A 12,410-nucleotide genomic window follows, 5' to 3' on the forward strand; every position below is an offset into this window, starting at 1 on the left:
ACACACACGCACACATACACACACGCACTCACACAGACACACACACACACACGCACTCACGCAGACACACACACACACATGCAGACACACACGCACACATACACACACACGCACACACACACCCACATGCAGACACACACGCACACACACCTAGATGACCTCACTACTTGCTTTACTTCCATTGTTGTTTTTTCCCTCTTCGCTTCTGACGTAGAAATAAAAAGTGATTCCAATTTGTTCCATTCATGTTCAATTTCATCTTTTCAGAATCTCAGCAACAGCTTAAAACTATTTACTAATACGATTTTATTACAGTAAATTCCTGTTTTCCCACAATAAAAACTGTCCTCCCATTAAACACTGAAGCAAAGATCCAGTTTTCAAAGAGCCAGAAAGCTTTTTTTTACTGCTGAGTAATGAAACATCGACTCTCTAGTCCGGCTCCAGTGCTTCGTATTTTTAGCATTTTTATTTCACTGATAAACTCTGCAGATATCTTACTGGTTGAATCAATTTTTTAAAGGAACATTCAATGAATGTCAGTTATGCTACTTTAATTTGTTTTATCAAAATTCTACCAAAAATAAAAAATCAATGCTAACTTTTATTTATATTTTTATTAGAGTAAATTCGAAAATGTTTTTTACGGTTCCACAGTAACGACAGATCAACAATCTGCATTAATACTTATTGTCACAGAGATTCATGCATTCTGACCAGCTTTCATTTAATATCCATATCATATGTTTTTCTTATTTGAAGTTGTTTTTTCTTAAATATGCAGATAAATATACTTAAAAGCCAAAAACTGAGTTTAAAACAATCATATCTTTACCATCAAAGTCATCAGTCTGTTCACATCCTAAGAGAAAATGTTAGCAAACTAACTTTCTGTCTTTTTCATCATATATTTTTGACATGTAAGTGAATAACTAATGTTGGTAACATGGTTTCCTGAAGCTGCTGGCACTGATTATTTTGGCCATGTGTGTTGGCAGATCTAAGACACATTTTACATGGGTTCATGTAAATTATTAATGATTTGTCTCTGTTTTGTAAGTTTGCTTTGGGATAAACTGGGAAATTAAGAATTAATTATGAAAGGATAGTTATTTATGGTCTTAATGTCTTATTTTTTTTATTTTCCAGTTGTCTACACACAATTTATTGGTGTCCCTAGTAGTAAAATAATTATTTACTGAACCATGTAAACTTAAAAAAAAAATCTCTAGTTCATTTCATGTGAGGTATGTCAAGCGTTTGGCATGCCGATGTGAGTGAATCTTAACTGGTGTAACTCATGCTACTCTATGTCTGCATAGAGTAGCATGAGATTATGAAACTTAATTAGTGTGTAATTGCTCTGGTCTTTCCTTTTCTGTTAATTTCCTTCGTTCAGGCTATGAAACAAATAGAAACAAGTGTCTCTCCTAACGTAATGTTCCATTTCCTGCTTCTCGGGTTTTAAACTGGTTTCAAGCTGTTCATGCAGGAATTGTCAGTGCAGCTGGAAACAATATAAAGAGCAAAAAAGTCACTCTAAATATGATTAGACCTCCACTGAAACTTAAATGGAGCCTGTCCAAAATATCCAGCAAATTAAAATTCATCTAAAATTTGTTCCAGTTGAAAAACCTCTGGTAACAAAAGAAAGTGATGATGTTATTCAGTAGACCTCCCTCTATCCACGGGTCAGTGTTGGCAGATTTTAACTCCAAATCATTCGTAGAAATTCCTCTTCGTAGAATATATTCAAAATATTTGAAATAAAACGATACTTGCCTCGCCATTGGCCAGCATTTGTAAAGCAACCATTGCAGGGGGACCTTTCAGTTTCCTTGGCTCTGATTGGCCGTAACCCGAAGAGCTGTTGATGTCAGCTTCTGCAGTGGAGCTAGAATAATTTCCACCGTCAGTATAAATGCATATTATTGTATGTTGGGTCATTAAAAAGGTTTTATGGTTCTCAGGTTGTGGCTGATTAAAAGAGATGCTGATATTTTTTACTGTTTGGAAATAAATCTCCTGTCCAACTTGTTGATGTAAAAGCTTTGAATCTGGGAAGTCTGGTTTTAGTTTTCCACTTTCAACTGGCTTGAAATCAGTTTCACTAAAATCTGCGTGGTAATAATCTGAGTAACTTCCTAAAACAAGTTATCAGCTCAGCAAACAGGTATATTCTGTTTCCAGTGCAGGTTAGTCTTTGACTTTGAACAGATTTTCTATTAGAAGAGATTGTCTTTAGGCTAGGAGAGCACTTATTTATTTCTTTATTTTTTTTGCAAACAGCTCTGGAGATGTAGCTGTGTTTATTTGAAAAAGATAGAAAAAAATAGTATATATTTTTCATGGTTGTTTTCAGATGCAGACTTGATAAGATCAAGACTTTCTCAGCAATCAATGCAGCATCTCTGATGGATTGAATGCGATGCATTTTCTTGATTGCATAAGTCATGCAGACGTAATAAATAGCTGCACAGAATCTCATTTTATCTGCCTTTATGTTCTTTTCTTCATACAAAAAAGTTTGCAAAACGTTGAAGTTTAAGCTGGAGTGTTGACGTTGAGAATAATTCATAAGCGGATTGAATCGTGAAACACAGGTAGCAGCAGCAGCAGCAGCAGCCTTGAAGTGTGTGTGTGTGTGTGTGTGGGCCAAACTCCCCGCACATGTCTGCACCGAAAGAAAATTTCAGAAAAAGAAAAGCCTTGACTTGCAGCCAAAGGAAAATTGAACCAGACTCAAGTAGACATCACTCACTTAATAAAACAATACGTTCACCTTCCCTGGTTCTGCTCTCGCAGGTGTTTTACACGGCTGGTCATTTGGGGAGTGAATAACTTGACGCCTCCAGTTAAACGTCCTGAAATAAAAACTCAGAGTTGTAGATAATGCAAAGTATTCACTGCAGGTTGCATTCCTCCACCCCTCCCGTTAAAACACACACCACAGCAACACACACTTTAATCACACAATTAATAATTAATCAGAGGCTGGGCTCAATGCTGTCAAGTCTGCAGATGAGAGAACACCCAACTGCTGAGGGGAGCCGCGGAAAAAGCAGGATTAACAGCCGAAAGAAGCGTTATCGTGAACCACTAAGCAACATGTCACCGGTTTGCACTCGATTTTATTAAATGGGAGAAAAATACAGATGCTCCTCCAGTGGTACAAACACGAGGAGCTGAATGCATTTTTAATAACCGAGAGTAAATAAATAAATAAGTGAAAACCCCACCGGCTCCACAGTTCTGCAGAGTTTGTGAGGGGGAAAATTAAGCTGTCCCTTTTATGTGACATTTTCTACATGCAAATCTAGAAAATTTGATTATGTGCTCTATTCGCTGCATGTAAACACCATTAATAACAGCATAACAAACTGGTTCAGGAAGAATGGGTCAGGGATGAGGCTGTGCCGTCTGCGCGCCGCGTTACACCCACTGCGGTGATTGATCTCGGAGCATCACAGCTCTCTGAAATTGATCAACAAACTGTGATCATTTTGCTCAGCTTACTTATTCCGAGTGATGTGTTAAATATTTTCCAATAGTGTGATGGCGGCGCGGCTCAAAGGTGACGGCTTTGCATCGTCTTTTCTCCCTGGCAGCAGAGTCGAGTGTTTACCCAGCTGTAATTACAACATGCACAATGACCTCATTCTGCTGTGTCAGTCGCTGTAATGTATAGCCCCTGATGTTAAACTGCAAAGAAAAATGGTATGCAATTATTTTCAATATGCTGACTACATTCTCTGCATTTTTTTTTATTTTTTTCAGACGTGGCCATGATGGCAGATCAGAATCTGATATAAGTGCTGGTGCTCCTATTCATCTGACAGGGCCTCTCTGCCTTAATACGCATTCAATAATGTGAAATGATATTAGCTGTAGGAGCTCATTGACTGTGCTCTCAGGGTCTTGTGGCGTCTCTTTCTCAGCCTGTATCATGCTCCTTATCTGTTTCTCTTACACACACTCACACACTCACACACACACCCAGAAGGAAAGAAAAAGGGGAAAGTGGGGAGGGGGGCTTGAACTGCAGATAGCAACAGCAGCGGAGCAATCACACCGAAGCAATGCCCCCCACGCCTGGCCCATTAATAACAGTAATACGCACACTGCGCCCGAGCCAGCACTGCCGAAAGCACCGCTGACACTTTAATGGGCATTTTTTACTTTTGTTTTTAAATAATGCATGCGCTTCTTGTCAGCACTGCTCCACTCCACCCCTGGTGTGCCTTTCTGCTGCATTCCTTTGTGCAGAAATTACAATGGAGACCTGTGTTTTCTGTGCTGCATTCATCACATACATGGGGACATCAGTGTGCACTACATCACACTCTTGGGGGACGTGTGTGTGCGTGTGTGTTTGTAGATGTGTGTTTGTAGATGTGTGTTTGTAGATGTGTGTGTGTGTGTGCGTGCGTGCGTGTGTGTGTGTGTGAAGGGCCTTCATCGCCACTGAGCTAATTTAGTGTCTTAGTGACGGTGAACTTATGAAGGAGAGCTTCACACGTCACGGCTGGAAATCTAATGATCTGAGACACTTTAAAATAATACAGGAAATGATTTAAAAAGCAGCAGATTCACCCAGATCAGTGTGGAGTTTATCCAGTTCCACATCAAACTTTCAGCATAGAAATGAGTGATCAGATTAATCGATTATTGATATAATCGTCAGCTAATTTAGTAACCGATTAATCATTAACTTACAGACTCAAACATATTCAGAGCCGTAATTAAACCAAAACTGTACAAAATATAAACACATTCTGCACTGAAAATTAAAACACTTTGTGTGTAAATACGTTCCACCAAAAACTCATCGAGTGGTTTTAGCTTCACTTGTTACTGCATTTTATGCAATACATTTAAATTGTTTGTATTGTTAATTTGCATCTTCTAATATATTTCTAAAATTGCTTAAAAAGGCTTAAGTGGGTAATTGAAAGCTTTATATCATTATAATATGGTCTAAAGCTGAAATAAGGTGATTTTACACAATATCACCCCTTTAATATGCATAATAGTGGAAACTGTCTTAAAGCCACAACAGGACTTCCTCATCTCCAGCCAATCAGCTCTAAGGAAACTGACCAGTGCTCTACGGCAGCCAGTAGTGTGTCAAGTGGCATTGCAACTAGAAATGTCAGCTTCCTAATTATATATATATATATAAGCTCAATGAAAAAGTCTGCAAATTGGCAAATGTTTTATGAATATTGTAAAGTAAGTTCCACAGAAAAATCCACAAACAGACGGGAGTCGACTGTTTTTATACGGGTTGGCAGAATGTGCCACTGCTTCCCTGCGCGGTGGAGACTCTGTCCTGCTGAACGGCGTCCAGCTGCAGAAATGCTGCTCTGGATTTGGGTTTAATGGACAGTCATGCACATCCACAACTTTCCATTAATGGTCCAAATTGTGAAGTCAGAATGTCAAGAAAGGTGATAAAAACTCAGCATCAGCAGAATGTTCAATGCTCCACCTGCTGGATTTTATTCTTTACCGTACTGGTTTTCTTACAGCCAGTGGCTGAAATCTTACTGGTTTTATACAGAATTAGAAACTCAGTCTGGACCATTTGGTCAAACCAGCAACGAAATCTAAACAAAAAACAGGAATAACATTATTAATTAACCAACTAATTTTTAAACTGAAATAATATGGAAATGTAATGTTTTTGATTGTTGGTTCAATGCTGCATGTTGCATTTTGTGTGTAATGATGTAAAGCTCTGTGAAATGCCTGGATGCTGAAATGTGTTAAACAAATAAAATGTGATTGATTGAAAAGTGTAAAATGTAAAATAATTCTAAAAACCTGACAATATCGATTAAACTGCAGCAGTTTGGCCAACAATAAAAAAAAACAGAAATATGTTTAAGGACAAGTGATAAATAAATTACAAACTTAAACACTTTTTGTTTGTTTTATTCACTAATTAGTTCACATAGAACAAACATTACAGACCGACAAATTAGTGCTAAATAACCAGGAAAGAGAACAAACAAATAAAAACAATAAGATGGAGAACAAAGACAAAACACAGAACATAATCAAATGTTACAAGAAAAAACAATGACAATATTTAACTTGTATGTATTTTTCATTTAATCTTTTTTATTTGCATTATTATTTTCCTATATTCCTCAGATGAACAAGGGTCACAGATATTTTGGGTAAAAGAGAAATAGAAAGTAAATAAATAAAATTACGTACCAGAGCAAAGGATAACTAATTAATCTCCTCCCCTTTCTTTTTCTGATTATTGGGATAAAAATAAAACCTGCAGCTTTCCGTGGCAGTTCCAACCACACAGCAGCAGCAGATAAAACCTAAATGCACGGTCATCTTGCAGCCAGCCTCTCCCACAGCCCTGCAGGCCGTCCCAGTGGGCGCTGACCCCTCCGACGACCCCCACCGTGCTGGAGGGACTGTGGGAACCCGCACACGGCGCTGGGGGAGCCAAACCCTCAACCTGCTGGTTATGAGGGCAGGAACATCCTGAAATAACGCTGCAGCAACCCGCAAAACTTTTATCTGCCTCCTCCAAGACAAAATAATAAAACCGCTGATCTTTAATGCAAAGTTGATGTGAAGTTAAAGCAGCGGGACGAACCTGAGCTTATTGCCTCCTGCAGTTTGTTTTAACCCAAGCAGACGTGCTGAGGCTGAAACCAGCTGATACGATGCGACATCATGGCTCAAGAACTACAGCAAACATTTCTGCTGTTTTACATGAAGAATATTAGAAATGTTGAGTAAATTATAGAAAAATCTACAGTGTGTTTCAAAAGTTTCACTTAAGAAATCCCAACATTACTTGAGCAAATAAGCACATTAATAATTGTCATGATTTAATCACTCTGAGCTGATGAAGAGGCGTCGTTTCTCCCATGCAGACATTTGTGTCTCTGAAGGCTGGAGATTTATCCACAATTAAAACAATTACAGCAAATTTAAAGCTTTTCGTTAAAGAGAAAAGTTGCACTCTTAAATTGATACTTCTACAAATTGAACTAAAGCTGGATTTAATTTCTGCCTCAAACTTTAACTTAAGAAAACAATTAAAAATGAAGTATAAGAAGGAAAGAGAGTAAGAAAACATCCACGTGCAAACAATGGAAAACAACTAATGATAATGAATGAAAAGTGTTTTTTTTATGTTTAATCTGTGAATTTTAACAATGAAGTCTGAAAGTTTAAATGATCTTCTTGTTTTATTACATAATATAAATATTTCTTATACGTATTATTCACTGCAGTGTCCAGTTAGATCAGTTTTCACCACTAGGGCCACATTTTCTATTTATTATTAAACCTGAAAACAATGTTTTTGTTAAGACATTTGTTGTTTTTCTTTGTTTTGATATTCTAAATTGATTAATTAGGCAAGATAATCTTTTTTGCAGCAAAGAAATTTGTAAGTCATTGTTAACAGGTTTTTGCACAATTATATTAAATGACAGGCAAATATTTTCCAAAGGTTTTTGGATCGTCCTCATTTCTCTTTTTACATTTGGCAACAAAAGTAGGGCTCTGCTTGTTGTTTTTAGGAAAATGTTTTCAGTGAAAAGAAAAAAATTAAGATTTTATTTGTCTATAAAGAGCTTGAGGAGAAAATCTGCTGCTCTGGCCGAACAAAACCATCCAGAGGACCACAAATTGTCCCCGGACCCACAGTTTGGACATTCTTGGTTCAGATTAATCTACTTTGTTTTCACATTACACCATAAATCAAACTCCTTTGTGTTTCCTGGTGTGTATTAATGCACACCTGCTGCAAGGTGCAAACACTGAGGCTGTTATTTTCTCTGTAATCATCACATTTAAATCTGGGATCACAAGCTGACCCTGAATCTGTTACACATGGTAAATCTTAATGGGAACTGTTGTCAGGGGAGCAAAATAATTAATTGTTGTTTGAGTCCGGAGCAGATTTTTGTATCACGCTTATTTATCTTGGAGTACTGGTGATAAATCCGTGCAAAACGTTGGAGTAAAATAAATCGATTGGTTGCATATTAACGGTTTTCTTTTCAATGTTTTGCTAAATGAAAAGTCTCTGTTTTGTTTCATGGTGCAAACAGAAGCTGACGTGTCACAGCAACACGTATTGCAACTCATTTCTTTTTGAAAAGTTTTCCAGCGGCTCACATCTAAACAGAACATCATTTAATGTTGCTGCAACGAGCCGTGCCGAGTTCAGGCACCTCAGGTTCAACTTTCCAATAAATATTAACTCAGCCGTGCACAACTCTGAAAATATTTCCCCCTTTTTTTCTGATAAATCTTGATTCGAAGTCCAGAATCTACCTGCGCTATAAAACCAGGAAGTTTCAAGGTTTATCAGAGTGAAAGATTTATCAGCTGGTTCCTGTTCTCACTGCCAGACTCGGTCTGCCTCTGTAAAGTTCACCCTGGTCTCTGCGTTGAGGTGCTTCCTCTCGGAGGAGAGCGCAGTCAAACTGATAAAGAAAAGTTATAGAAAGAAGGTGGAAGCGCTTTAATGTGATGGTATTTGTCATGATGCGTCTGTGTTGATACTGTAATTCAGTCTGTCTCAGTGCTACCTTTATTGATTTCAGAGGAGCTATCTATGTGTATTTGTCGTTATATATAAGGTCAATAAACAGCTAAAATCAATGTTTATAACAATCGATGTTGCATTCTCCATTATTTCGCTTCCTGCACAGTGATTTCCTTTGATTTAATTTGCCTCTGGTTTTGTTCCTCCTCTCCTGGCCGACTGTTTGCTTGCTGGAGTGCATGCGGCTGCCCCTTGCTGCTGCTTGTCCGTTTCAATGACGTGTGCCTGTGTTTCTGTGTCCCTGCAGGAAACACGTTGTGTAAGTCAGGAAGCATTGCCGTCTTCGGGAACGTGGTGTACAGCGGACTGCTGAACGATCACCTCTGGCATTTGGGAGTGCCCCTCTTTACGAGACTGGTAAGAGCAGCTGGGCCCCTCTGTGCACACTTACCTTGGTTTTGTCAGAAGAGTTTCACGCAGTCGAGCTGAATCCAGCAGACATCAGGTGTGGGATTCCCAGAAGCCTGTAATGGGCTGTTTCTGAAGGTTGTTCTGCTGACATGTGTTGTTGAACGTTAGCTCCTGCGCGCAGGACGTCGCAGCAGGACCTCTGCTGCGGATTTACTCACCTGATTTTAGCATTTAGCTCCTAATCGCGCTCCGTTTAAGGAAGATTACCTCCAAAACAATTCGGTTTTCCTCCAGTAGCAGAGGAAAGGGTTGACTAAATAATTCAGGATGTTTGGTTAAATAATTACATGGTTTTAATGAAGAACTAGAGCAGTTGAAGCTGGCGTTAACAATTAATGACAGATGTCTTAACTCTGATTGTTAAAGGGAAACCCAACGTTTGTCGCTGCTGCGATGCAGAAGCAGGAATCTCAGCAATTTTCCCAAAGAAAACTAAATTCAGCCCTTTCTCTTCCCGTTAATTACCCTCTTTCTAAGCGGGTTGCACGTTTTTTTTATCAATGTTTGTTATTGATTCAATCTGTCGCTGTAGCTGTCATTTATGAGTCAGGAATTAGTGTTGATTGGTGCACGAGGGTTGCATATAATTGGGTTACATTAAATAGATAATTCAGCTGATCTCATAAATGTCTGATGTGAAGGCTTGTTTGATTATCAATTAATGTCAAACTGAGATGCGAGAGGCTGTCTGGATTCCAGTTGGGTTTAGCTTGCAGGGCAACGTTTCCAAATAAAAATAACCTTCTGATCATGACTGCAGACGCCTGAGCAGCGAAATGATGGAAATATGAAGATTTAGTGTAAACCAGAGGAACAGAGACGCTCTGACCTCCATGAAACCTTCTTTGTTGTTTTGTCATAAATTTAGTTGTACAAGTTCTCTTCAAAATCTAAAAATACTTTATTAACGCTAAAGTTCAGATGAAAAATAAGCAAAACGTAACTTCCTGCTGCCTACTGGTTTAAAAATAAATAGAAATTGGTGTTTAGACTCAACTTCCATCAAATCTGTAACAAACATGTCGCCTAACTAAACCTCCTTTATTTTATTTTCACATCATATTAAGTAATAATAATTAAAATCTTGGTGTTTGGCCTGAAGCTCCTGGCCGTTTGATGAAATCCTGACACACCTGCAGGTTTTAAAAATAATATTTTATTTCAACAATAAAGACTCATCAAACAGCCCAACAGAACCGGCCAGGTAGAAATAACTTTTACAGATATTTATGTAATTAGATGTGTTTTAATTAGATACCAAGTAAATTCAGGCCCAGTTTGACCTTTTTACTGTCTGAGTTCAGCCAATTCGTCTGTTAGGGTTTTTCTGTCTGTTTTCTCTGTTTGTTTTAATTACTTTTGTTACAAACCAAAGTTTGTAGGTATCTACAGATTACTTTAACGTATTAAAATGATAAGCAGAAAAAAAATAGAAAAACAAAACAAATCTTAATGAGTTTTTTCTGAATAAAAAAAGCCAAAAAAATATAATTTGAGATGGATTTAAGAAGCTCCTCTAAAACTGAATTTTACCACATTAACATCAATTTAATACCAATTTGAATCGATCCGTGCGGCTCTGGTGAAAACGCAACAATGTGAGACTTTGAGAGAAAACTTCATTTTATCTGAATCAGCTTAAAATTAAGGCAAAGATTAACTAGTTAATGTTCATAACTGGTTGTAAAGAAACCCGACTTCAGTCATTCTGCCCTAAAAAACAGCAACTCAAGAACTGAAATACAGATTAAATGTATTTATAACGGTAAAAAAGTACAAAAATAACATTCTTATTGCATTAAATTTAATAATTTATCAGCTTCTTGACGCTGATAAATTATTGTATAGTTTGTGTTTTACTTTAAAGACCAAACTCTGTGTTTGGCTTCACCGTGACCTTTGACCCTTCAGCCAATAAAAGGTCATTATAGTTATCCACCTCCACAGGGACACCTGGCGCTGTAAGTGTCCACTCAGGTGTTATTAACCTGCAGCAGAATGTGATAAAACATTAAATAAGTGGCACCGGGATGTTAAACACGCCACAAGCTGTTATTATAACTCTTTTAAAATTATTTACAAATCAGTTTCAGTTCTACTTTGAGAAAACAATATGTAGAAGCAAACTGGACCGATTTTGTTTTCAAGTGAATTTATGAAGGTAGAAATAAATTTACTTTCTGCTGCAGAGAAATGAACAAATTTTCAAACATAAAGAAAAAATAAATTTAAAATAATGCAAAAAAAATCTTTCCCTGCTTTAAGTAGATCAAGAACTGAAAACATTCAGATATTAATGTAGGAAACGACATTTTGCCTGCCGACATGATTCTGGAACGTCTAAAAGACGAGCCCTGCTCTGGTGCATTATGGGAAATGTAGGATTCAGTGTTTTTGGAGCTTTGCCCATAGAAATGACTGGAAGTCAGGATTTCTCATTCTTTTGAGTTTAACTATCCCTCGTTAATCTGTCCCTTGCAAGCCACCCAACTTTATTGGAATTCAGTGCTAAATTGCTGGTGTGTCTCTAAACTTTTCCCATGAATTATGCATTTAGCATAAAATCACTCCCTGCCCTCGGAGTCATAAACCAGTTGAGCTGCAACACAGGGAAGAGATTTTTATACCTAAATCAGTGCCTCAGATGGTCCCTTTGAAATAATCGAGAGAAATCAAATAAAAAAAGGGTTGTGATGCTGGAAGCCTGATTTTTAGTCTCCAGAAGCCAAGTTTTGTGTTTGTTATTAGAGGTTCAGCAGTAATGGCTGCAGAGCAGCAGGGATTCAGACAAACATGAGTGTGCAGGACAGAAATAAGCATAATTAGCATCTAACACAAACAAGGTACAAGAATTAAGTTCAACTCAGGAGAGAAATATTACAAGCTAATCATTTTTTGTTGCACCTTTCTGGAGAAACTCGTCTTACCCAAGACATCTTAATGAACTCAGGACAGCTGCACTGCAAAAACACAAACTCTCACCAGGTATCTTTAGTTTGAAGTTTAAAACTAACTTTAAAGTGAGCCGTAGGATCTTGTTTTGAGTCAGTAATCCCTTCAAATTGTTGAAAAACTACTTGTTCCATTGGCAGATAAAATGTTTGCAAGACATCTTTCATCAATATTAAGGAATTATTGACTTTAAACAAGCTCCTGTTTCTTGCTGAAAAGTTAGTTTTGTCTTACTTCAAATGTATTAGGATAATTGGACTAGAACCTAGTCAAAGGTACTTGGTAAGATTTAATGTTTTTGCAGTGTATATCTGTCATGGCTGCTTTCAGAGAAAAGTTGCGACTTCTTGCTGCGACGGAAAGGTGCGGGCTGGTAGCGCCGTGCTGGGCCGCTTCGCGCCGCACCGCGCTGGGCCGCTTCGCGCCGCTTCGCGCCGCACCGCTTCGCGCC

General features: G+C 38.0%; 1 protein-coding gene across 13 annotated transcripts in view; it reads left to right on the plus strand.

Annotated features, from left to right (window-relative positions):
- rbfox3a (RNA binding fox-1 homolog 3a) overlaps window positions 1-12,410 on the plus strand; it is a 553,126-nt gene that overhangs the window by 399,962 nt on the left and 140,754 nt on the right. For all 13 annotated transcript variants that reach the window (XM_017306231.1, XM_017306232.1, XM_017306224.1 and 10 more), the window contains one exon: window positions 8,844-8,953. In XM_017306231.1, the coding sequence (XP_017161720.1) occupies window positions 8,844-8,953 (110 nt within the window). The remainder of the gene's footprint in view (window positions 1-8,843; window positions 8,954-12,410) is intronic.

Source organism: Poecilia reticulata, linkage group LG8 (assembly GCF_000633615.1).
Source record: "Poecilia reticulata strain Guanapo linkage group LG8, Guppy_female_1.0+MT, whole genome shotgun sequence".
NCBI lineage: Eukaryota > Metazoa > Chordata > Actinopteri > Cyprinodontiformes > Poeciliidae > Poecilia > Poecilia reticulata.